A 27004-nucleotide genomic window follows, 5' to 3' on the forward strand; every position below is an offset into this window, starting at 1 on the left:
CAATCTCATCCAACACATTCGAGACGAATGTGAACGCCAGACTTTATCGTCCAACATCAGTGTCCGACCTCACTAATGCTCTTGGCTGAATGGGAGCAAATCCCTGCAGCCAGGATCCTTCACAGATTTGAAGCTGTTGTAGCCAAATATTTATGTCCATGGTTTCGATTGAGATCTTCAACAATCACATTTGGATGTAATGTACAGAGGTCCACATATTTTTGTCCTTTAAGTGTACATTTGAATCCCTTATCCTCAAAAACTATGCAATATACTGTACAGATAACTGGCCCTCTCTTAGTGTTGCCTTATTAGCCCTACCATGAAAGCAAGTCTATGTATGCAATAAATATAGTTTATGTTTCAAGTGTTGCAGTATCTGCCCTCATTTCTCTGTCTGATACCCACTTGGGTTGAACAAGCACATCAGCTTTCTGAGAACCAATTCAGGCCTTTGATGAAAAATGAGATATGGCTCACACTTTAATTAGATTCCATGTGTGGATACATCTTCTTCACCACCACCATCTTTGCTTGGAGTAGAGGTTAGTGTCACATCATCTTCAAGCCACAAAAGAGCAAAAGAGCAAAACTGGATACTTTTATCATTTTTGGCCTGGAGACTGTCAAATGTAAAATGAATTCCAGCCCAAACACAGTCTAATGGAAATGGAAATGCCAAAAAAAATACTCATCAGTCTTTAAAGAAAAAAAAGCCCATAATGTTCAAACCCTACTGCACACCAATTTTATCTGCCATCATCTTTCTTTGTGATGGGGAACAGGAATTAAGTATCACATTAGAGTAAGCATATTAAAAGGATAAGAGCATCACTACAGGGCTGACAAAATTGTCCAGGGATGAGGAGAGAAAAGGACAGAGGGAGCAGAGAGGAGGAGAAGGTGAACATTGTAAAAAATGAAGAAGAGGGGGGCCAGAGACAGAAAGGAAAGAGGTGCGAGACTGAAGAAGGCTGATTTACCATTAGTGCCAACAAAGGCGAGAAGGAGAAAGACTAAGCAAAGGCTATTCATGGTCTGCTGTTTGGTAAAATTTTTAAAAAAAGAGTGAGATTAAGAATTGGGAGGGGTGATCAAACAGGAGGGCAGAGAGGAAAATGAGAAAGAAAGCAGAGACAATTCATTATTAACCTGGGCAGGCTGGACACTCAGACTTTAGATGGATAGAGGGAAAAGAAAAATAGAGGTGAGGGCAGAGAGAAAAAGTATGTGTGAAGGAGAAAGAGGGAAAGAGAGAGACATAGGAAATGAAAACAAGCAAGCCATCATCCATCCAATCCTTCTATTGTTGCTCAGTTCTCCTTAAAGGTCGCCTTGCTTTTCTTCTACCAGTGTCAACAGGAGGGAGGGAAGGACGACGACTGAGCGGAGAAAGGAGCGGAAAAAAAAAATGTTGAAGATTTATCTATCGAGGGGAGAAGGAGGAGAAGGAGGAGGAGGAGTGGCAGCAGTGGCGGCGGCGACACTTCAGAATTCTTGATCATCGCCACGGCGACCAGTCACCTGGCAACCGGGTACACAATGGCTGCGGTAGCCTTGGCAACAGCGTGGTCTCCGTCGGATACACGAGGAGGATGATGAGGCGGGCAGGCAGGGAGACAGGTAGACAGATGGAGTGATAGGGAGAGAAGTGTGAGGTGGAGGGCAGAAGGGTGAGATTGAGCGAGGGAGGGAGAAACAGGAGGAGGAGGAGAGGAGCAGGTGTAAACAGAGTCGGTATATCACACCTCAACAGGTGCAGAGGATCAGCCAAATGTGTGTAAAGACATAATGAGAAATGTAATGAGCTACTGACCAGGAGAATGGCCCGCCATATGTGATCCTGCATGTAGGAAGGATGTGTTTTTGTACCTTATATGTCTGTCTGTGTGGGCGTGCACTTGTTTGAATGAAAGGCAAGTGACAGCTCGCTTGTTTCTGAGCTTGTAGGTTCACACTCCTTGTTTCTTCACAGCAATTTCCTTTTTCATAGTACATGTGTGTGTGTTCCCCTTTGGCGTCTGCACCAGCCAGCCGCCAGCTCAAATCTCAGGTTTTAGAGTGACTACAGATGAAAGCCCCTGTAGCGAAGGAGGGTTTGCTACCGGGGTGGGTCTCGAACCCCGGTGTCCCAGACCACGGACGACTAGACATGCTGGCCCTTGGCTAGCAGGTTGACCCTTTGGCTGAGCAGTTAGTGCAGTCATCCCTGGTCTGGGAGACCGGGGTTTGAGACATGGTGTGGGAGCCCTTCTTCACTACATTTGGTATCAGAAATGGGATGGCCATCGGAAGAGCGTGCACCCATTGGCGTGAGGGACCCAGGAGGCTGAAGTGCAGAGACATGAGGGAGCTGGTAGGCTGAAGCATGGGGACGCGCTTCCCGATGAAGGAGGTAATGTCACGGTGCCGTGCCCTCTAGAGAGTAACAACCAGCCAGTGGGTTGACCCTTTGGCTGAGTGCTTAGCGCAGTCATCCATGATCTGGGAGACTGGGATTCAAGACCCAGTGTGGGAGCCCTCCTTCACTACAGCCCCATATCTTTTTTTTTTGGCTTGCACAAATGATTCAAGTTTGCTTTAGGAAGAATGCATGTAACCTGATGAGTCAAATGTCATACGTCAGACCCGAATTTATTTGGCTGGAAGAAGTTTATGGTGATTCACGTGTACATTAGATGAAAGCTTATATTGCATATTCATGTGAAACACCCACACGTGTGCGTGTGCACATGTCGTGACGCAACACCAATGCAAAACCATGATGAATAAACGTGTGGAAAATGTGTGGAAAATGTGGAACAACAGGAACAAAACTGCAAACCTATATATATATTCTGTACATATACACACACACACACACACACACAGAGAAATACATGCATTGCACCACCTAAAACGATTAGAAACATAGTGGAGTAATACATCACCAGCACACTCATACTCTAACTTAGTCAGTTTTTAATTTGATGGACATGAATTAATAGTTAACATTTCAGATAAGACTTATTGAGGCCTTAAGGCCCAAGATTGCAGAAATGGTGTAATTTTGTGTGTGTGTGTGTGTTTGGAAGAACTGAGGAGCAACAGAGATTGAGATTGTGTACAGTCTATAAGCCCATTAGCCCCAGGTTAAGTGATTTACAGCTTCAGCTTTAAGCCCCTCCTGCAATCTCATCCCCAACGCCCCTGTCTATCTGCTCACTCTATCTGCCTACCTTATCTGGGAGATTACACACACACACACACACACACACACACACACACACCTGTCAGTCCGCTTGTGTAGACACACTGCCAGACACAACTTTGAACAGGTACGAGCTTGCGGTGTACAGAAAACAAATTTAAGACATGTACTAATCACACACAATGCGCGTGCATACACACACACCTTGGTACACAGCTCCCCATTAGAAGGTGTTGTGCTTCTGGAGCCAAACACAAAGGAGGTGTTTCATCTGCTCTGTATTTTTGTTCTCATTGTGGATTCTCTTTGATACGGGCTTCCTCATCAATGCATCTAATAGCTCCATACACTCAGTCTCTCTCTGTAATGGTGAGTGCGTGTGTGTGTTTCAAAGTATGTATGTGTGCTTGAGACAGAGAGACAGAAAGGGAAAAGATGCTTGTGTATGAGAGAGAGAAAAGTGCGTCCATGTCCGAGTGTGTGTGTGTGTGTGCGTGCGTGCATGATCAACCCAATAAACTTCACAGCTGCTCTCTCACATGGCCACTTTTACGGGAGCGGCGAGCAGCCTCCAACCTCTGAGACAAAAGGAAATGTAGAAAGCAGCTCTAAGGACAGATAAAAGCAAGAGAGGGAAGTGCTAAATGATTGCTCCTGCATCAACCCCCCCTTCCCCCCTTCCAAACATACCTCCCTTACCTCCTCCTCTTCTTCTTCTCCTCCTCCTCCTCCTCCTTCTCTCCCCCGTCTGTCGGCCCCCGTTTTTTATTCTCTATTTCAAAGGGACAAAGAGAGGAAAAAGGGAGAAACCAACAGCAGCAAAGCAGCAACTCCACTTACAAACACGCAGGCATTATAAGCGGCCGCGACGTTGCCACGACAACACACGGGGAGGTGAGGGGAGGATGTTGGGGAGGTGGGGAGGGTACGGCGACACAGAGGAAAGAGATGGGAGAAGGAGGAGGTAGAGTAGGTGGCAATAAAGAAAGAAAGGGAGGGATGGAGGTTGTTATCTTGGCTGTATTTACCTGTAGCTCTCGTGGCTGTTCGGCAGAAATGTCTTTCTCTCTTGCCACTGATCTGCCGTGTCAGTCAGCGAGTCGATGTGTTTATCATGCTGCATTTTATCATACGGGAATGACGGCAGATAGAATACAAGCTCCCTGCTTGGAAGCGCTGCTCAAATCTGCATTCTAGTTGTATAAACACAACCCTAGATTTGGTTTCACCACATTTATGCTGATTTTTTTTAGTTAAAATGAAATGAGCATGTTATTGTGCATATTATTTTGCAATCCTAAGGACAGAACTACATGCTGGACTTTGCAGTGGTTTCTTTCAAATACTGTCATGCGGAATAGATGTTGAGATTTTGGCTGCTATCTGCTTCGTGCTGTGGAATTGTGGCCTAAATAACTTGCTGATATCAGTTTACAACAATTTTCAAAGTTTAAGGTTTCTAGTCAGCAATTGGAATGCTATAATGAGTCAGAAAATGTTTTTCTCCTTTATGAACATCAGATGTATTGTTCAATATGTGCATGTTTTTTTTAAGTGTGAAAAAGGTGAGCAGGGATGTTAAAAGTCTCCAGACAAGTTTGATCACGCTATTCGACAAGATCACAAATTTCGTGGTGCGTGGAGTTGTTCCCAGCTCGGTATCATGTTCAAACTGGACGATTCCGCAACACTTGATGTGCCAATGTAGGAAGTAGTGTGTCCCCGAGGAAGGCGGTGGATAAGGCTGACAGTGTGGAGTTCTTGGGAATTTGCATCCCATTACAGAGCAACAGTTAACATTTGCTTTTTTTGTTGTTGTTACCACAATCTTTCCCGAAAGTTAACCTCATCAATATCTCAACCGTTATTTATTTGCCACAACCAAGATCTTCTAATCATAACCATCCAGCAACTGACAGATGCACAGATACTGTAGAAATGAATCATTTTCAACTTTGAACTTTCTGTCTGGTGATGAACAAGACAGCAGCATTAAACTGCCTGCAATGTGCCATGACTAACTGTCAGACCGTGTCTGTCTCAGTACAAACCACAAGAAAACAGGATCCCTTCCAGATATTTTGGCTGAAGGTGAAAGCCAAGAGTATGTTGCAACCTCTTACCTTTGCTATTCAAAGCTGCGGTACTGTAGTTGCTGATGATGTCAATCAATAGTGTAATGTGGAGGCTGTTGTAGGTGGAGAGTCTGAGTCAATGGCGTCTCTCATTCTTCCTCTAGGTGCACAGCAGCAGACGGGCGAGTCAAGAGTGGGAAGGAATCCAGGGAATGTAATGCATGTAGATCATGTCTACTCCATTGTGTTAAATCACTGACATACATAGTGTAACTCTCAATTGTTACTTCTATCAGTATCCGTCCAATTAATGGAATATGTGTTCATTCACGTATGTTTCCTTATTCAATCAGTTTCACAATGACAGTGTAGCATCGTGATCACAGGTATATAACTATAAGATCATTATGCTTCATTAAAATTGACAAAACGGCCGCTATCTTTATTCATTTTAAAGATGTCTCCTCATGCAACTTAAGTGATTTTGATGCAACAGTAAGTACACTGAGCTTTGCTAGGTTTAGCCTCCATTACATCACAGGTCACAGATGTTGACACAAAGCAACGGCTCGATTCAAGTCTCCACTTTAGCAATCCGGCAAGTTAATTCACCAATAAGAGCCGCTGACAGATACAATCAAACCACCGCTTAAGCTTGTTCCTGTACAAATCTGAGTTTCCGACATAGAAAACAGGTCACGGCAGCTCATAGCTGTATGAAAAAGGATTTAGGTTCTTGCCAGTTTGAAGTATAGACGTCTTCCAGAGGGCGTCTAGGTGGATAGGCCACGCTGCATTGCCTATTGACAGTCTGCGCATGAATCAAAAAGCCTGGGCTGTGTTGACGGAGATGAACAGGAGATGAACACAATGTCTGAATGTCAAGTCAAGGCTGTCAGACGGTCAGAGGAGTCGGTGATGGAGCCACTGGAGGCAATGAAGGAAGGAGGAAGAGAGGAAGAGGACAGACAGGAAGGAGTCGGTAGTGTAAGGGAACGGAGAGGAGAAAACAGGCGATAGAGAACGAGCGCAGAGAGGCATAAACATACAGCGTGCATTCATGCTCATGCAGGATTGGAGAAATGATTCGGATGGGGAGTTAGAGAGTGAGACGAAGTAGAGTGCAGGAGCAGGCAGATGGAGCTGGTTAAATCCTTGTCCTGAGTATTGTACCAATTGTGGCAGAGAGGCAGACACAATAGCTGAGCGGTCTCCTGTCGCTTCCATAAACAAGATAAATTGATGGGGCTCCCCCCGCCCACTAACATCCACAGTTTGTTTTTATTGCCTTCCAAGAGAACAGAATGGAAACCTACTCTGGTAAAACAAAAAGAAACCCTCCGCTAAATATTCCTTTTCCACTCTCTAAGGCTTTCTCAATAGCATCATGGATGAGTGGCAGCATTTGATGCCATTGTCTCATATGAGTAGCTTTGGCTTGTATTAGGAAGAGGCTCTTTCAGTCTGGCTCCCATGTTGCTGAGAACAAACTAAAAGGGATGTAATTCAATCAGTGAGGTTTAAAAAGCCGCCTCTTTACAAAATGATTTGATTATATATTTTTTTAAACTTAAGATAGACAAAACATGATGGAGCATAACCGGTATTGATTTTGACTACATTTCCTCATCTTTGACAACCCCCAGGGATGTTTTTCCTGAATAATATTTTATTATGACGGACAGGAATGTTTTACACAGACATAGCAGGCATGGAGGAACACAAGCAAAATATCCAAAATGGGATTTGTCAGTCAGTAAGCAGAAAGATGATGATGAGTCCTAGCGCTTACAGAATGGGTTGTAATGGAAAAAAGAAGACAGGAGAAAAAAAAAGACATTAATCACATAATTTGATGAACTAAACTCATAAAATCATGCAGGCTTGACCTAAATTAAGTCAAATGAGGCAAAATAATGAGTAATTAGTTTATTTTAAGACAGTCATTTGATTCAAGTAGAACTCTTAAGAGAAGTAAAGACAAAAAAAAACCCCAAAGTGAAGCAATCTTATCCAAACATTAGATGACCTTTAGAAAGTGACATTTTTGTGGTGAGAAATCAAAAAGGAAAAAAAAAAACATGTTTATTAAAGTTGCTCTCTGTCTCCTCTGGTATTTATTCTGTGCTTGTCTACTTGTTGATGCAGTGTTGTTAGCGGTGATCTATGTAGCCTTCAGCGGAGTCCATGATTTACTATGAGCTCTGACTGTGACACGGGCCAGGAAGGGAAGAGGCCCCCCCACCCGCCACCCTAGTCCTGGGTCACGTTTAATGACTGTCTGACCACCATCCATCTTCCCACCCAATAAATGACACCATTTAGGCAGATTTTATCCAATAAAAGCAGGACTATGTGTCATGTTGGGATGTGAACCCATAACTGTGTGTCTGTTGCTTTTATCAGGTTGCTTCACACACTGTAAACTTGAAGCCAAAGACTTATCTCATATGTTTTATTTGGAAGAAAACTGAATTTCATTGAAACACTTCACACAGTAATATTGATGAGGAAGGATAAAACTCTTCTATACAGGATTTAGTAAAGGTTATGGTTAAGCTGATGATGGTGTATTGTTAGCAGATAGAGAATCAACATTCAACATGGATTACAGATAAGTAAAGCTGGCTTTTAATTTCAGAGCTCAGTCTTCTTTCTTTTTTTCTTCTTCTCTTCTTTTCCCTCCTTGTGGAAGACTTTCCCATCAGGCTGTTCTCTCCACTTCAGGGCGACTCCACTCACTCCTTGCTCCTTCAGTCTGTCCTGCAACTGGGAAACACAAATGGAAGCCATTTTGAAACATTCATCCCCTCTATTTTGTTGTTGTTGTGTCTAAGAAACCCCACTGGTTTTTAGATATCATCAAACTTCATAATGGCAAAACACAGCAAGCAGAATAAGCATGTAAACAAGTATTCTAGACCAGTTTGAGACACCCTCAGCCCCCATCCCAGTCTGGATTTTGGAGACTTGCCTTTTTCAGGATGTCTGCTTTCACAGCAGGGTCATTGAGATCCACGGAGGAGTCCTGCACCTTCATCCTCAGGTTAACTACCCGCCTCTTTACTGGTGTTGAGACACATAACAAGAGGAGAAATGAATCATTAATTGGCTGTCGTAGTTAGTTCTATGATATCTGATTCATTACAACAAATGAGCACATTCTTTCTGTGTACATTCAAACATGATTTATGCTAAAGTTACGCAGCATTCCAGGGCTCGACGTTGTGTTTTCGAGGCACTTGTCCTTCAGACGAGTAAATTTACCTGTCACTAGTCCAGGTACAAAAGTAACTTGTCTGGGTAAAAATAGCTATAATTTACAAGGAAACACTTGAAATCATCCAAACAGTTTCAACATATAAATGATTCAGTTTATGAATTTTATTAAAGCCATTACTTCCCTGCTAATGATCTTTTTATTTGACCTTGAATTGCGAAGCACTTTGTAAAGTCTGATTTAATATGAACTCAATAGATTAATCACTGATCATGCTTCTGATGTTTAATAATGATGATTGACAGGGTTCCCCCTAAGATTTTTTTTCAGGAGGGTTGGTAGGACCCCTGAAACTACTAGTTTTGTCATGAGGCAGGTATGTCATGGATTTTGTTTATATTTGAATAACAAATTGTGCTTAAAATATGTACAGATCAGTGTCTCATCTACAGGTGTAGGTCACACCCAACCAGTTTTTTCTGTCTCCTGCTTTGAATTTGTTCATATCTCTCCATCACCTGACGACTGGGCTGCCTCTGTGTTTCTCTTTCCTCCTTAAACTTTTTCTTCCTTCTTGAATCAGTTCTTTACTTCCTCCTTGTTTTTCTTTCAACATCATTAACGTTACATCCTGCGATTCTTCCTCACTTCTGTCTCCTCTCTCCTGATTCCTTCATGAAGCAGAACTTTAACTTGTATGATGTTAATCACAGTAATTATGGACAAACGACACACAGTGGGAATGCATCAGTAGTCCAGTTATCCAAACTATCAGCTACATTAACATTACTGTAATGTAAAGCAGCAGCACCTGATAAACTGGATGGTTAAAACAACACTTATGTCAATTTTAAAAACTTTAGCTTCACTGAAGAGCTGTTTTAGCTATTTACTTTGTTGTCTTTTGTCTGACATTAATTATTTGATGCTGCACTTGTCAGTTAGTGTCATATATGATCCTCTTGACTGATTCACTCATCTGTCTCATGAAAGCAGCTCCAGTCTGCCTGCTAGCTTCAACACGGAGGGTTTGTTTGTTTTGAAAACCTGCGTAGCAGGAGCTGGTGGTGGTTTGTTGGTCCATGTCAACAGTAACAGTCGTCTCCGTGTCTCAAACGGGGATACAGTGTTCAAAACAAGCGCTCCTGCGGTAGGAGGCCAGTCTGAGTTTACAGCTGTAATGTGATGAAAGTTTGTGTAAATGCTGTTTCTGAATTTGAGAAAGTTTCTCTTCCACTTGCCCTATTAAAAATCCAATTGTCCCGGACAAGCAGACAAGCCTTAATGTCGAGCCCTGCGTTCTCTGGCTTCTACTGAAGGACAGTAAACTACTCACCAGGAGGGATGCTGTAGCAGACAAATGGAAATCTCTTTTTACAGGACATAAATGTCCATTGGTTTGATTCCTGCACACCACACATCATTTTCATCAGTGATTCTGAAGCTGAGCCATTCCATCTGGTGAACGAGTAGTCACTACCATCAGACCAGTTAATGTCAGGATCTCTGTACAGGCCAATCCAGACCAGACTCTTATTACCAGCAGATGAAACTGTGTTGATGAGTTGGTTCATATCTTCAGTGTTTTCAATGGTGACCAGGTCTGTGTATGTCTTTCTGCAGTACATCTGAGCTTCAGTCCAATTCATGGGTTTATCAACAAAGTGGTACTGAAGGAGACGACATGTGGAGAAGATGGACCAGCCTGTGAGCCCTGTGAGGAAAACACCACTTTTTAACATGTAAGGTGGCTCTAACATTTTTTTGAGTATTACAGTATAATGAAATAATATGACTGCTTCTGGCAGACAACAACAACACTGACACATGCACAAAGGGCATATGACGCAGTTGACTGCCGACCAAATGAAATGGACCGTTGCCTTGATTAAAATTATGCATTTCTTTGAGTTTGAACATTGTTGGAAACATTTGGGATAATGTAAGTACACAACTCAATAAAATATATAACATAGGTCTAGTCGTTTTTAGACATCATAATGCAGAAAAGTTTTATATTATACCTTTTAAATATTTCACTGACCTGAGAGATACAGGACACCCAGCAAGAACCTTTCCATCATGATGCTGCTCTGAGGCTTCTATGTGCCGAGGTTCACGCCAAAAAAGAAACTCTAATATTAGGTAAATCTATGCAAATTCAACACCACAAGTCACTGTTCTGCTGCATGCTATATGCAAAAAGTATTGTCATGCATGTAAAGGTTTATCTCTTAAACATTGTCATGTACCCACAGTGCAATTTTGAGGCTGCGTTTTGTTCAGAGTCACACTTTGGTTGTGTATATTTTATTTCTCACTTACCTCCAGTCGTATCTAGCATGCAGAGTTTTAGTTGTATTTGTCTTTATGTTCTGAGATTTCTGCCTTCTATACAGTAGAGGCGAATGAAATTTTTGTTTGTTTTTTGGTGCTCACAGTGTTGAAAAAGTGGCATTCAGATAAGTCAGCAGCAACATCTCCCTCTGGAGTCTTCATTACTCTGGACAGAATTCACTGTGATCAGTTTTCATTTGGACTATTTCTTCAGTAGAAAGTAAATGAAAAGTCAAAAAGCAAGAGAAAAGTAGAGAAAGAGGAAAAATACTTCCTGAAAGTGTGTGATTTGATAGAAATTTCTGATCAAGGTTAAATATGTGTGAAAAATGACAATATGTATAAGTGAAAGGCTCAACAGACTTCCTGCTGCCTCAAGGCAACAATATGCAGTAAAGTAGTGGTAGGCAAATACATATATATATATATATATATATATGTATATATATATATATATATACACACACAAATCAGATGAAGTTGAAGTGGGTATAATGTTGCATTTTTGAGATGGGACACACCTTCAGGAAGTGGAGCCACATGTAGTACAGTGCTAGAAAAGGGTCAGATATATTTGACTGTATAACACCTTGAAATCAAGATAACCTTTAAAAAAATACAAGCATGTGCATTCATCACTAAAATAATTGAAATGATGGTTTAAAGACTATTTTAAAAGATTATTTTTTCTGAGCTGTGATTTTTCATGTGTTGCCCGAGGCATAATTAGACAGTTAGTGTAAATGTTAAGACATTCTAAATGATGATGATGTATTATTGTGTAAAATGATGATGCGGTTAATGTTTTTGCTATCTACTACTCACTGGCAATAACGGACACAAGTACATTTTATGGTCTAAAGTGTGGAATAGATGCATACAAATATATTGTATTTCTTATTCAAAGTGCAGAAAGTGTGATGTCCATCTCTGGTTTACCAACAAACTCAAGTGCTTCCTAAGATTCCACACAGGATGAGACACCAGAAAATGAAGTTGGAGGCTTTTAAGAACAAAACAAAAAAAAAGAATGTTTACATAAAGAAAAGGATGTACATGTACAGTGAGATCCAAAGTCTGAGACCACTACTCAAAATACTTCTATTTTGCATTTGTTTCGATTGTAATACTATTTCTTTCATTACAAATGATAATATCAGCTTAACAATTTGAGTGAAAAGTTTCATCTTTGAAAAATGTACATGAATATCAGAATATCTTAGTATTTCCCCTCTTTTGCTTTAATGACAACATGCACTCGAGCTGGCATGGACTCCACAAGTTTGTGCAAAACCTGATGACCCACATTATCCCAGCAGGATTTGACAACATTCCAAAAAGCAAGGTTGAGGTCAGGTGACTGTGGAGGAAAGTCCATGACAGTCAGGACTCCTTTGGTCTTCTTTGGTCTTCAAGCAGTTCTTGCAAAGCTTTGAGGCGTGTTTGGGATCATTATCCTGCTGCAGTATGAATCCTTCTCCACAAAGATGCAAACCAGAGAGTACAGCATGTCTCTGAAGAATGGAGTGGTACTTCTCCAACATTAAGATTGATATATAATGTGTGTTCATGTGTGTGTGTGTGTGTCTACGTCATTCACTGTCCCTCGATGTGACATATTGATACATATTGGCAGCAAGATATTTCCATCTTCCATCTGTCCATCTGTCCATCCATCTTCCCACCCAATAAATGACACCATTTAGGCAGATTTTATCCAATAAAAGCAGGACTATGTGTCATGTTGGGATGTGAACCCATAACTGTGTGTCTGTTGCTTTTATCAGGTTGCTTCACACACTGTAAACTTGAAGCCAAAGACTTATCTCATATGTTTTATTTGGAAGAAAACTGAATTTCATTGAAACACTTCACACAGTAATATTGATGAGGAAGGATAAAACTCTTCTATACAGGATTTAGTAAAGGTTATGGTTAAGCTGATGATGGTATATTGTTAGCAGATAGAGAATCAACATTCAACATGGATTACAGATAAGTAAAGCTGGCTTTTAATTTCAGAGCTCAGTCTTCTTTCGTTTTTTCTTCTTCTCTTCTTTTCCCTCCTTGTGGAAGACTTTCCCATCAGGCTGTTCTCTCCACTTCAGGGCGACTCCACTCACTCCTTGCTCCTTCAGTCTGTCCTGCAACTGGGAAACACAAATGGAAGCCATTTTGAAACATTCATCCCCTCTATTTTGTTGTTGTTGTGTCTAAGAAACCCCACTGGTTTTTAGACATTATCAAACTTCATAATGGCAAAACACAGCAAGCAGAATAAGCATGTAAACAAGTATTCTAGACCAGTTTGAGACACCCTCAGCCCCCAACCCAGTCTGGATTTTGGAGACTTGCCTTTTTCAGGATGTCTGCTTTCACAGCAGGGTCATTGAGATCCACGGAGGAGTCCTGCACCTTCATCCTCAGGTTAACTACCCGCCTCTTTACTGGTGTTGAGACACATAACGAGAGGAGAAATGAATCATTAATTGGCTGTCGTAGTTAGTTCTATGATATCTGATTGATTACAACAAATGAGCACATTCTTGCTGTGTACATTCAAACATGATTTATGCTAAAGTTACGCAGCATTCCAGGGCTCGACATTGACTTTTCAAGGCACTTGTCCTTCAGACGAGTAAATTTACCTGTCACTTGTCCAGGTACAAAAGTAACTTGTCTGGGTAAAAATAGCTATAATTTACAAGGAAACACTTGAAATCATCCAAACAGTTTCAACATATAAATGATTCAGTTTATGAATTTTATTAAAGCCATTACTTCCCTGCTAATGATCTACCAGTTTTGTCATGAGGCAGGTATGTCATGGATTTTGTTTATATTTGAATAACAAATTGTGCTTAAAATATGTACAGAACAGTGGCTCATCTACAGGTGTAGGTCACACCCAACCAGTTTTTTCTGTCTCCTGCTTTGAATTTGGGAAATGATCTTTTTATTTGATCCTGAATTGTGAAGCACTTTGTAAAGTCTGATTTAATATGAACTCAATAGATTAATCACTGATCATGCTTCTGATGTTTAATAATGATGATTGACAGGGTTCCCCCTAGGATTTTTTTTCAGGAGGGTTGGTAGGACCCCTGAAACTACTAGTTTTATCACGAGGCAGGTATGTCATGGATTTTGTTTATATTTGAATAACAAATTGTGCTTAAAATATGTACAGATCAGTGGCTCATCTACAGGTGTAGGTCACACCCTACGGGTTTTTTCTGTCTCCTGCTTTGAATTTGTTCATATCTCTCCATCACCTGACGCCTTGGCTGCCGCTGTGTTTCTCTTTCCTCCTTAAACTTTTTCTTCCTTCTTGAATCAGTTCTTTACTTCCTCCTTGCTTTTCTTTCAACACCATTAACGTTACATCCTGCAATTCTTCCTCACTTCTGTCTCCTCTCTCCTGATTCAGCAGAACTTTAACTTGTATGATGTTAATCACAGTAATTATGGACAAACGACACACAGTGGGAATGCATCAGTAGTCCAGTTATCCAAACTATCAGCTACATTAACATTACTGTAATGTAAAGCAGCAGCACCTGATAAACTGGATGGTTAAAACAACACTTATGTCAATTTTAAAAACTTAAGCTTCACTGAATAGCTGTTTTAGCTATTTACTTTGTTGTCTTTTGTCTGACATTAATTATTTGATGCTGCACTTGTCAGTTAGTGTCATATATGATCCTCTTGACTCTGATTCACTCGTCTGTCTCATGAAAGCAGCTCCAGTCTGCCTGCTAGCTTCAACACGGAGGGTTTGTTTGTTTTGAACACCTGCGTATCTCAAACGGGATACAGTGTTCAAAACAAGCGCTCCTAGAAGCTACAACTAACTGTGGTAGGAGGCCAGTCTGAGCTTGCAGCTGTAATGTGATGAAAGTTTGTGTAAATGCTGTTTCTGAATTTGAGAAAGTTTCTCTTCCACTTGCCCTATTAAAAATCAAATTGTCCCGGACAAGCAGACAAGCCTTAATGTCGAGCCCTGCGTTCTCTGGCTTCTACTGAAGGACAATAAACTACTCACCAGGGATGCTGTAGCAGACAAATGAAAATCTCTTTTCACAGGACATAAATGTCCATTGGTTTGATTCCTGCACACCACACATCATTTTCATCAGTGATTCTGAAGCTGAGCCATTCCATCTGGTGAACGAGTAGTCACTACCATCAGACCAGTTAATGTCAGGATCTCTGTACAGGCCAATCCATAGCCACCTTTCACTCGGCACCACCTTGTTAGCCTCCTTGTTCTCAGTGTCGTTCCTCACAGTGGCCAGGTCTATGAAGTTCTCCCTGCAGTACCTCCGAGCACTGGACCAGTTCATTCTTTGATTCACAAAAACAAATTCAGGATCCAGCTGTGTTCCTACAGTTAAGTTATTGGGGGAAAAATGAATCTTTGAGTTGAAGTCCTAAACTTCAATATAATCATTATTAGAGAAGAAATAATGCTTTGCTTAGTGCTTACCATTATAACAGGTGAAAATATTTTGACCTTGGCAGAAATCATCCCACCATAACTGATCTTTAGCTCTACTCACTGCACAGAATTCATGAGCCCTTAAATCTGGTTCTTTGGGTGCCCAGTTCCTATATTCAGCCCCACTCCCTCTGTACCCATCTGACCACTTCCAATCAAAGACTCTGTACAGGCCAATCCAGACCGGACTCTTATTACCAGCAGATGAAACCTTGTTGATGAGTTGGTTCATATCTTCAGTGTTTTCAATGGTGACCAGGTCTGTGTATGTCTCTCTGCAGTAGGTCTGAGCTTCAGTCCAATTCATGGGTTTATCAACAAAGTGGTACTGAAGGAGACGACATGTGGAGAAGATTGACCAGCCTGTGAGCCCTGTGAGGAAAACACCACTTTTTAACATGTAAGGTGGCTCCAACATTTTTTTGAATATTACAGTATAATGAAATAATATGACTGCTTCTGGCAGACAACAACAACACTGACACATGCACAGAGGGCATATGACGCAGTTGACTGCCGACCAAATGAAATGGACCGTTGCCTTGATTAAAATTATGCATTTCTTTGGGTTTGAACATTGTTGGAAACATTTGGGATAATGTAAGTACACAACTCAATAAAATATATAACATAGGTCTAGTCGTTTTTAGACATTATAATGCAGAAAAGTTATATATTATACCGTTTAAATATTTCACTGACCTGAGAGATACAGAACACCCAGCAAGAACCTTTCCATCATGATGCTGCTCTGAGGCTTCTATGTGCCGAGGTTCACGCCAAAAAAGAAACTCTAATATTAGGTAAATCTATGCAAATTCAACACCAAAAGTCACTGTTCTGCGGCATGTTATATGCAAAAAGTATAGTCATGTACGTAAATGTTTGTCTGTATAGCTGTATTTCTCTACACTGAGCTGAAATGAAACAAATGCTCAAAAATTTGGTAAATAAATATTAACAATATTTATTTACAACACATAAATAAACGTAGGCCTTAAAGATGGATAAGTGGACCAATCAGTTTCTATCTTAAAAACAAATCTCGATACTCACACCGTCTGTATGGTCCTTAATATAGATCAATGTTTGTAATATAACTTAATAACAAAAGTGACTAAAGGGGAATTAATTTGCTCACATTTAAAGCCAAATCAAGAAATTTGAATTTAAGAAAACATCATGTTAATAGCGTTGTTGCATAGTGTTAGTACCTGTATTAAAAGATCTTGTGCTTTGACTTTTTTTGTTAGGATGTCCTTTTGTTTATATTTGAAAAACAGATTGTGCTTAAAATATGTACAGAACAGTGGCTCATCTACAGGTGTAGGTCACACCCTACGGGTTTTTTCTGTCTCCTGCTTTGAATTTGTTCATATCTCTCCATCACCTGACGACTGGGCTGCCTCTGTGTTTCTCTTTCCTCCTTAAACTTTTTCTTCCTTCTTGAATCAGTTCTTTACTTCCTCCTTGTTTTTCTTTCAACACCATTAACGTTACATCCTGCAATTCTTCCTCACTTCTGTCTCCTCTCTCCTGATTCCTTCATGAAGCAGAACTTTAACTTGTATGATGTTAATCACAGTAATTGTGGACAAACGACACACAGTGGGAATGCATCAGTAGTCCAGTTATCCAAACTATCAGCTACATTAACATTACTGTAATGTAAAGCAGCAGCACCTGATAAACTGGATGGTTAAAACAACACTTATGTCAATTTTAAAAACTTAAGCTTCACTGAATAGCTGTTTTAGCTATTTACTTTGTTGTCTTTTGTCTGACATTAATTATTTGATGCTGCACTTGTCAGTTAGTGTCATATATGATCCTCTTGACTCTGATTCACTCGTCTGTCTCATGAAAGCAGCTCCAGTCTGCCTGCTAGCTTCAACACGGAGGGTTTGTTTGTTTTGAACACCAGCAGGGGCTGGTGGTGGTTTGTTGGTCCATGTCAACAGTAACAGTCGTCTCCGTGTCTCAAACGGGGATACAGTGTTCAAAACAAGCGCTCCTGTGGTAGGAGGCCAGTCTGAGCTTGCAGCTGTAATGTGATGAAAGTTTGTGTAAATGCTGTTTCTGAATTTGAGAAAGTTTCTCTTCCACTTGCCCTATTAAAAATCCAATTGTCCCGGACAAGCAGACAAGCCTTAATGTCAAGCCCTGCGTTCTCTGGCTTCTACTGAAGGACAGTAAACTACTCACCAGGAGGGATGCTGTAGCAGACAGATGGAAATCTCTTTTTACAGGACATAAATGTCCATTGGTTTGATTCCTGCACACCACACATCATTTTCATCAGTGATTCTGAAGCTGAGCCATTCCATCTGGTGAACGAGTAGTCACTACCATCAGACCAGTTAATGTCAGGATCTCTGTACAGGCCAATCCAGACCAGACTCTTATTACCAGCAGATGAAACTGTGTTGATGAGTTGGTTCATATCTTCAGTGTTTTCAATGGTGACCAGGTCTGTGTATGTCTCTCTGCAGTAGGTCTGAGCTTCAGTCCAATTCATGGGTTTATCAACAAAGTGGTACTGAAGGAGACGACATGTGGAGAAGATGGATGGATGGCGGAGTTTGATGACATGGTGAAGTAGCGTGGGATCATGGGAGTTGTTGTCTTCATTGTGAAACAACTACCATTGCAGTCATTGCAGTCAGCTTCTCCTGGTTAGGATTCCTTCAGTGTTCAGCGTTCATGAGGTTTTTACCAGGAGCCGAATTATCCACAGAGGTGTCCTCCTCTCCAAAACAAACGGACCCAGTGGTTAAAACCAGTAAAAAGACCGAATAAAGCAGTCTCACATTAAATATCTGTGTTTCTCCCACGCTGTTCAGCAGACACGACAGCCAGTGGAGCTGTGAGCCAAGCTGCTGCCAACGTTTGCTCAGCTTGTTTTTCCGATAACTTAAGATCCAGACTAAAATCCAGTTAAAAGATATAGTTTAAAAACGACCAAGATCTAAAAAGTATATTGTAAAAATGTGACTTAAAACTGAATAAAAAAGTAAATTTATGACAGCTTCTTGTGGACAACCACAACACTGACATTCGCAGAAAGGGCATATGATGCCGTTGGCTGCCGACCAAATGAAATGGACCGTTGTCTTGATTAAAATTACAGATTTCTTTTGAGTTTGAACATTGTTGGAAACATCTGGGATAATGTAAGTGCATAACTCAACAAAATATATAACATAGGTCTAGCCATTTTAAGACATTATAATGCAAAAAAGTTACATATTATATCTTTAAATATTTCACTGACCTGAGAGATACAGGACACCCAGCAAGATCCTTTCCATCATGACGCTGCTCTGAGGTCTCTTTGTGTCAATGTTCACTTTTAAAAGGAAATTCTACCCCTGTATTAGCTGTTCTTAGGCAAATCTAGGCAAATTCAACGCCCCCGTGTCTTCTTTGTCACTGTTCTGCTTAATTCTATATGCATTAAGTATTGTCAGGTATGTAAATGTTTGTTTCCAAAACATTGTCATGTACCCACAGTGCAGTTTTGAGGCTGTGTGTTGTTCAGAGTCACACTTTGTAGTGTATATTTTTTTTCTCATTTATCTCCAGTCGTATCTAGCATGCATGTTTCAATTGTATTTGTCTTTATGTTTTTCTGAGATTTCTGCCTTCTATACAGTAGAGGCGAATTAATTTTTTGTTTGTTTGTTTGTTTTTTTGGTGCTTACAGTGTTGAAAAAGTGGCATTCAGATAAGTCAGCAGCAACATCACCCTCTGGAGTCTTTATTACTCTGGACAGAATTCACTGTGATCAGTTTTCATTTGGACTATTTCTTCAGTAGAAAGTAGTTCCGATGATACCTGTTCACAGAGAGGCTGGGCTTGATGTTTGAAATGTTTAAATGTGGTTTGCACCTCTAATGAGTCCAATGTGTATATACATCAGATGAAAAGTCAAAAAGCAAGAAAAAGGTAGGGAAAGAGGAAAAATAAATATAATGAATAAGCACACACACACACAGAGTATATATATACTGTGTTTGTAAATATACAGCAGGAACTCTGTTGAGCCTCTCACTTATACATATTGTAATTTTTCACATCCTAAACCTTGATCAGAAATTTCTATCAAATCAGATGAAGTTGAAGTGGGTATAATGTTACATTTTTGGGGTTGGACACACTTTCAGGCATAATTAGACAGTTAGTGTAAATGTTAAGACATTCTAAATGATGATGATGTATTATTGTGTAAAATGATGATGCGGTTAATGTTTTTGCTATCTACTACTCACTGGCAATAACGGACACAAGTACATTTTATGGTCTAAAGTGTGGAATAGATGCATACAAATATATTTTATTTCTTATTCAAAGTGCAGAAAGTGTGATGTCCATCTCATCAAAAAGAATGTTTACATAAAGAAAAGGATGTACATGTACAGTGGGATTCAAGTCTTAGACCACTAGTCAAAATACTTCTATTTTGCATTTGTTTCGATTGTAATACTATTTCTTTCATTACAAATAAGATAACATCAGCTTAACAATTTGAGTGAAAAGTTTCATCTTTGAAAAATGTACATGAATATCAGAATATCTTAGTATTTCCCCTCTTTTGCTTTAATGACAACATGCACTCGAGCTGGCATGGACTCCACAAGTTTGTGCAAAACCTGATGACTCACATTATCCCAGCAGGATTTGACAACATTCCAAAAAGCAAGGTTGAGGTCAGGTGACTGTGGAGGAAAGTCCATGACAGTCAGGACTCCTTTGGTCTTCTTTGGTCTTCAAGTAGTTCTTGCAAAGCTTTGAGGTGAGTTTGGGATCATTATCCTGCTGCAGTATGAGTCTTTCTCCACAAAGATGCAAACCAGAGGGTACAGCATGTCTCTGAAGAATGGAGTTGTACTTCTCCAACATTAAGATTGATATATAATGTGTGTTCATGTGTGTGTGTGTGTGTCTACATCATTCACTGTCCCTCGATGTGACATATTGATACATATTGGCAGCAAGATATTTCCATCTTCCATCTGTCCATCTGTCCATCCATCTTCCCACCCAATAAATGACACCATTTAGGCAGATTTTATCCAATAAAAGCAGGACTATGCGTCATGTCGGAATGTGAACAATGCAAAAAGCCTGGTTTTAATAGACAACTACTGACCTCTTTACAAACAGATTAAAAATAAATTCAGAAACCATCTGGACAACATACTTACAGTACCAGTAATGCAAACTTCACAGCTGACCGAGCAATATAACAAAATTGGATGCAGCAATCATAAACTGTACTCTAACAGCCACAAAATATATCCAAGCACAGTTCACAGCACCTCCATGGCCGTAGGGCAGCAGTTCATATTTGCTGGTTAAATATTATATCACATAATTTTCAATAATGAATTACCCTCTAAAGCCCTTTTCAGACATGTAACACATAACATTGTTGGCTTCATCTGTCTGGTAAGATAATGGTTTTTCATGTCATTCAGACATTGATGTCTAAATAAGAGAAGAGGGTTCTTGCTTCTCTTAATCACTGATGGATTTTCTATTGAAGCCTTAATTAATGACCATTGTGAGCACTGTGCTTTTCACAATGACTGCACTAATACATTTTCTCATCAGTTTCATCATTTATTAGATAGGAAACTGTGTTTAGTTGAAATATGTCTGACAGCATGTAGGCATAGACTGACAAGACGTTAAGTTGGGACTCCTCTTTGTTTCCTATTTGCTGTATGGAAACATTTATTCATAATTTCATCTAAAAGGAGGGAGTGCAGGTCAGATTGTAAGTATTTTTTAAATGTACCTCTTTTGCCCACACCATGAAGGTAAAGAAGACCAGGGGTCTACAGCCACGCTAGCAGCTCCGTGAGACTTCTAATGTCAGCATACTAACATGCTCACAGTGACAATGCTAAGATGCTGATGTTAAGCAGGTATGATATTGACCATGTTCATCTTAGTTTAAAATGATAGCCCGCTAACATTTGCTAATTAGCCCCAAACACAAAGTACAGTTGAGTCTGAAATGTCATTGGACTTGCAAGTATTCAGTCATAAATCATCCACAAGTATTGAACATTTTTAATTTTAACTTCATGATCATGCTAGATGAAAGTCGAGTTTGTACCGAATTACACGGCACACAGTCTAACAGCTGATGCGATATATCGCTCACAACCACTATAGTAAAACCTCCTGGTGATGAAAAGCCAGTGGATAACCAAAGTCAGACATTCATCCTCTGGAGAGTATGAATGTCTGAACAAAAGGGATTTTGCTAGCTGTACCTTCAAGACTAGAGAGTCAGCTGTTCACAAGCAAAAAAAATCAGAAAATCAAACATGAAAGACAAACAGTAAATAACCATGGACAACATGGGAAAAGATCTAAATGAAGATATAAAATTTCCTTCTGTTTGGCAGCCGACACTCAGTTTCCCTGAATTCAACTCCAAGGAAGAATTATAAAAGCAGGCCTGCCTGCAACTGCATTAGTAGAGAGGTTGGAAATCAATCTCCAAAGTTAGCGCGCATTGGAAAATGGTCAGCACTGATGTGAAGTATATGTGATTTGTAGTTAGCGGACTAAAATGTAGAAAACTGCCAGTATGGTCTTTTAAGCTAATAACCCCTTTGAGAGGCGTCCTTGTCAATCTCAAGCCCATAATCCATCTGTGTGCTCTGAATGGCTTCTATATTATTCATGGAAAAGTTTCCCTGTTCCTTTAAGGTAATTTATTTTCGTCATTCAATGCGAGTTTCTGCTTGGGTTTATTTTAGTGGCCTCAGTAGGAAGTATTTCTGTGGGAGCAGACTCTTTATTGTGTTTTAAATATACTATATAAATGTGGACTTATATAAACTGTGTATGGCCAAAAAACATGGCAAAACATGCCAAATAACATTCCTAAAGCAAATTTTATGAAAAAAAAAAAATCCTTCACCATCGAGGAACATGATTTATATTTTGTGGGTAACATTTTGAGGCTATGTAGATTAGCTATTTGGCAAAATAACTGGTAATAAACAAGAAAAATTGTAAATGGTGCTTTCTTCATTGGTTATGCACTCCACAATGACTTCTAACATTTGCCAAGTCACACCCAGGCTTGTTGCCCAGTGCCCTTGCTTCAGAAAGTAATCCTTCCCTTCAAAGTCAAGCATTTACCAGGGAAGCACATGGTCAGAATTGTAAATAAATCATCAAGTTAGGACCAGACGTCCCACCAGGAGGAAGCCACACACATCTAGCGGTAAATGATTGGTGTGTGTCTAAGCCAGACTCCTATAGAGGAGGTAAGCGGGCTACTGATGAATGCGCGTCTGTGGTTTAATGAAGTGTGTTTATTACCGAGTGATCAGTGGTTAACGGACAGACCTCCCCTGGCAATATACTAAGAGGACATTACCACAGACACAGGGAGCAAGAGGAGGGAGACTAATGTAAGGAAATCGTGAGGAACAGACAGAGAGAAATGAAAAGGTATAATGACAGAAAGGGAAGGAAGAAGAAAGTAGAAGAAAAGTGGGGAGAAAAAAAGCTGGAAAAGTGTCTAAAATAGGTCATAATATCATCATACTCAGAATACAATATCATCTAGCATTACAACTCACCAGAAATCACACACATACACACTGTCAGCTCGTCACTTTCAGTTTTCATAGTTCATTTATGTACAAGCAGTGCTGGGAGTTCCTCTCAAGGTCATCTTAATAGACTTTTGCTTTCACACTCGCACTCACTCACACAGCCATATACTACCTCCCGATGCCATAAATCACATTCACACACACGCACATCCATCACTGAGAGCGAGTCAGAGTGACAAATAATACCTCCAACAATAGGTCCTATTCATCAATATGGCCATATGTTTTTCAACAGTGAAAAATGTCGAAATAATGGACCAAAACGTATTCAAAACAAATATGCATGACAAATGTTTGAGAAACTTCATCACAGCCCAAATTGAAGCTGACTATTTCTGGCAGCGGGAAGCCATAAATGTTGTATTTCATATAGCTGAGTTCTGTGCTACGTACACTCAAATAAAACATATCTACCCTGAGAGTTGCAGTAGGTAATGAAAGATGCAGAGAGCTGCTTCACATTATTTAAATCAGTGCTTTTTTTTTTTTTTTTCTAAAGAATACAAGGTTTGTGTAGGATGCTCTTTAAAGAATCCAAGAACAAAAGGGGTCTTATTTTTCTTCCTGTGGCAAACATTGTATTCACCGAGTTAATTGCAGAGACCTGGGTAAGCAGAGACATCACTAAAACAAAGTGCGACGGGGCAAGAAACACAAGCCTTTAGACAATTACAAACCTCCAGGTTAGAAAAGCTTATTTGGAAGATAAAACAAAGGTAAACTGTAAAAATCATTTACATAGTGCACAGTTGTACTTCTGTTAGTTCTGTTTTCCTGCACAGTGAAAGATTACATCAGACATTTCAAGTGCACTTACTTTTGGTTTTCCTCCAGATAAAGCAAGTATAGATAATCTGACTAACATGCTTATTTACTACCTGTCTGATTGTCTGACTGCTTGTGTTTCCTCCTTGTAGTGATGTCATCACCATTAGTACTCAACAGATACTTTGGTATTAACCAGCAAAAACTACAGAACAGATTGAAAAATTAGCCATGTACCAAAATCCTTTTAAATGTTACATTTTCAGTTTTTCTACTTGACCGCTCTACAATATCTCATTAAAATGTATGCTTAAGTGTAAAGTATGGATGCTTTGATGTATACCAGAGGCACACAGATGATTTTCCTGTCTGTTGACCAGCCATGTGACCTTCCATTAGAATCGATTTGAATATACTAAAGCTGAAATTTATAAGGCCAAATAAAAGCTAGATTGGGGCTCTGATGAGGTCCATAGTGTTAAGGCCAGCCCTGTTAACAATCTGCATTCAGACACAATGCTGACTGATTACTAATCAGAGACACTGAGAAACAGCCAGCTGCTCAGCCTAGACACTCACACACACTCACACACACACTCACACACACACACACACAGGAGTGGAGCAGAATACACCAGAGAGCTGCAAATTGTGATTGCATCTAGGTAAGGAAGTAAGTATAATGCATATGATGTACGCATTTGTGCGCACATAAAAGGCATTCATACTTTTTTTTTTTAACTGTTTCTGTGTGTGTGTGTGTCTCTCTCTCTCTCTCTCTCTCACTCACACACACACACACACATACACACACGCACACACAGAGAGAGACCTCTAACAGCCTCCAATCAGCAGCAGTGCCATGCAGAGATGAGAGGACCACACCTTGTTCTGAAAACAACTGAAATCAGTTTAAGGACACGTATTACCACAGCGCTCCTTCTGTATCTCCCCCCTCCTCCCCTCTTCTCCCCCGTTCTCCTCTCTCTCTCTCTCTCTCTCTGTCTCTTTCCCTCTCTCTCTCTCTCTCTCTAACTCCAGCTTTTTACTTTTCATCGTGTACCACCTGAGCTCTTCAAGGTTGTCGCCACAATTTGGGTCATTCAGCTCGGCCCCATTTCAGCCACCCCGCACAGACACGCACATACACACACACACGCAATCACACACCTCCCCCTCTGTGTATTACCTGACACCGCCAGGTGGGAGAGACTCCATTACCGAGTTGCACTCTGACCCCGCTTCGACTGCCCGGCCAGAGAGGAGAGATGTGTGGTGTGTGTGTGTGAGAGAGATAGAGGGGGGAAAAAAGAGAAAGCGGTGAGCAACTGAAATGAGGCCAGCCTAAATGTTTGTGTGTGAATGAGCGTTCACATTTGTTTGTGTGTGTGTGTGTGTGTGTGTGGGCATGTGGGGAGGTGGGGTAGGAGGGTTGAGCATGTCTCATATGACACCTCTGGCCATTATTAAGTCCACTTTATTCTCTGGTCTCTGGCATATTCTCTTCTCTCCATATGTTCACATTTTTTCTCCTGAACCCAGTTCCATAACAATGCTTACTGAGTTTGCACGCACACCAACACCTTATTAATATTCAAGAAATCTCCAAGTAGTGTCTATGTTAAGAAGTTGGCTCACGTAAGCATCAAATCCCACTCACAATAACCTGGAAAAGCTTTTATTTTGATTATGAAAAACCACAGTGTATTTTTTTTCATCTTTTCTCACTAACCAATAGCAGTATTTAACCATGCAGAATTGGTTTCATTTCTCTTGGTTTTTAGATACAGTATGTCTGTAAGATTTATGCCTCCACCCCGGTACAACAGAGGTGAATGGATTTTCCTTTGTGATGCTCACAGCATTCAAATATTACATTTAAAATTTCAAACTGCAGAAGAAATAGCTGCAGTGAAAACTGTTGGCTGACTTTTGTTTTTGTTTAGGTTGTTTTGTTGCCTCCAAATGGATCTGATTTTTTTCACACAAGTGTGGACAAACACAATCGGATTTTTTTTTGCAGGGGGCCACTTGCATATGTGGTCCTATATGTGATTAATATCCGATCTCTGGCTATACGACCGCTGTCAGATCGGAATTCTTGTGTGTGTGTTTTTTTTTTAATGTCTCGTATTGCCTGTTGTCATCACTCAGTGTCGGCACCTCATAGGCCAGTAAAAATAAACATGGAGGAGAGCAACAACAGTGACGGGTCAATGGAGAGATGAGGAAATTTCAAATTTGTTGGACATTTGGGGAAAAGTTTCTTCTTTATTTATTCTATTTCTTTTCTATTTCATTTCTATTTGACTGTCGCACATTATTATTGTTCTAAGTCTGCACATGTGTGGCAGTTTAGGACCTCAACAGTGTTCACACCAGAGCTAGAAACATGAATGTGAACCATCAACACAAAAAGATCATATCTGACTAAAAAAATTGAATTGGACATTAATGCCTGTAGTTTGAGCGTAGCCTAATTTATCACAAGCACAATTCTATTCACTTCCATTGTGTCAGAGTGTTGGCAAAAAGCTCCACACTAAATCAGCCTTTAGGTAATGGATTTTAAGTTAAAAAAAAATACACAATATTCTCTGTAAGTATCACCTGTTGATTCATCACTTTATGCCTCTTAGGGCTTTTACACTTGCTGTGTTTGGTAGGCTTTTCTTGTGTTAAGTTTTCAGACATGATGGAAATAGCAGTGGTTAGTGGGGAATAAACAAGAAAAACTGGAAAGTAAGCATGAATGGTGATGGATGCCATGGCTGAGCAGCGAGCGAGGAAAGAACGTCGCCCGTGGAAACTCACATTTCCTAAACAGAACCTCCATCGAAAAAAAAGAAACGGCGGGAGGCTACTGCCAACACTGTTTGACTGACGAGTAGGAAATGTACTGCCGAAAACCACACAGCATTGTTTATTTTAGTGCCAAAGATGGAGAAAATGCTGAAAAAACAAAACAAAGATATCACGTATTACCATCTAATCAGGACAGGAACTGCTAGCCAAAACGATGCCTTTCTGTGTAACACGGCACTCCTTAGCTCTGTTTACAACTGAAACCCCTTAAGCAGGGCACTATGATATGGGAAAGAGAAGAAGAGAAGAGAAGTGGAATTTTGGCTAATGTGTGCTGGAGAGTGTGGGAGAGTTTCTGCTCTTCTTTCATCCTGGCTTTTGCACTGAAGCTGCAGGCGTCTCCTGGTGTGAGCTCTCCATCGAAGCAGAGCAACAGCCCCCTTCTGTTTTCTAAATGT

The 27004-nt window shown here is 40.3% G+C and overlaps 2 protein-coding genes and 1 long non-coding RNA gene across 3 annotated transcripts in view; 1 reads left to right on the forward strand and 2 right to left on the reverse strand.

Moving 5' to 3' along the window:
- Positions 1-9813: 9813 nt before the first annotated feature.
- LOC121889085 (snaclec echicetin subunit beta-like) lies at positions 9814-10997 on the reverse strand. Its single transcript, XM_042400772.1, has 2 exons — positions 10530-10997; positions 9814-10199 (listed from the first exon to the last, which is right to left on the reverse strand). Exons 1-2 carry the CDS (start codon positions 10567-10569, stop codon positions 9814-9816), a joined length of 426 nt encoding a protein of 141 aa, XP_042256706.1. The 5' UTR covers positions 10570-10997.
- A 1843-nt stretch (positions 10998-12840) lies between these two features.
- LOC121889084 (snaclec echicetin subunit beta-like) lies at positions 12841-15171 on the reverse strand. The gene is made up of 3 exons (XM_042400771.1): positions 14871-15171; positions 13178-13269; positions 12841-12972 (listed from the first exon to the last, which is right to left on the reverse strand). The coding sequence occupies exons 1-3, from the start codon at positions 15169-15171 to the stop codon at positions 12841-12843; spliced, it is 525 nt and encodes a 174-aa protein (XP_042256705.1).
- Positions 15172-15641: 470 nt separating this feature from the next.
- The window catches only part of LOC121889086, a 21581-nt gene continuing 10218 nt past the window's right edge, over positions 15642-27004 (forward strand). Inside the window, exons 1-3 of the long non-coding RNA XR_006093424.1 lie at positions 15642-15726; positions 20005-20122; positions 21153-21260. This is a non-coding gene — a long non-coding RNA (uncharacterized LOC121889086). The remainder of the gene's footprint in view (positions 15727-20004; positions 20123-21152; positions 21261-27004) is intronic.

The sequence above is a fragment of the Thunnus maccoyii genome, chromosome 22 (genome assembly GCF_910596095.1).
Source record: "Thunnus maccoyii chromosome 22, fThuMac1.1, whole genome shotgun sequence".
NCBI lineage: Eukaryota > Metazoa > Chordata > Actinopteri > Scombriformes > Scombridae > Thunnus > Thunnus maccoyii.

Bases quoted from the DNA above. Each gene is read 5' to 3' on its own strand.
- LOC121889085 (XM_042400772.1), bottom strand. From the start codon at position 10,569: ATGATGGAAAGGTTCTTGCTGGGTGTCCTGTATCTCTCAG. The intron at 10,200-10,529 runs GTCAGTGAAATA...TTTTCCTCACAG, and splicing joins GGGTGTCCTGTATCTCTCAG to GGCTCACAGGCTGGTCCATC.
- LOC121889084 (XM_042400771.1), bottom strand. From the start codon at position 15,171: ATGAACTGGTCCAGTGCTCGGAGGTACTGCAGGGAGAACTTCATAGAC. The intron at 13,270-14,870 runs GTGAGTAGTTTA...TCTCAACACCAG, and splicing joins TGTCTGCTACAGCATCCCTG to TAAAGAGGCGGGTAGTTAAC. The intron at 12,973-13,177 runs GCAAGTCTCCAA...TGTGTTTCCCAG, and splicing joins AAGCAGACATCCTGAAAAAG to TTGCAGGACAGACTGAAGGA.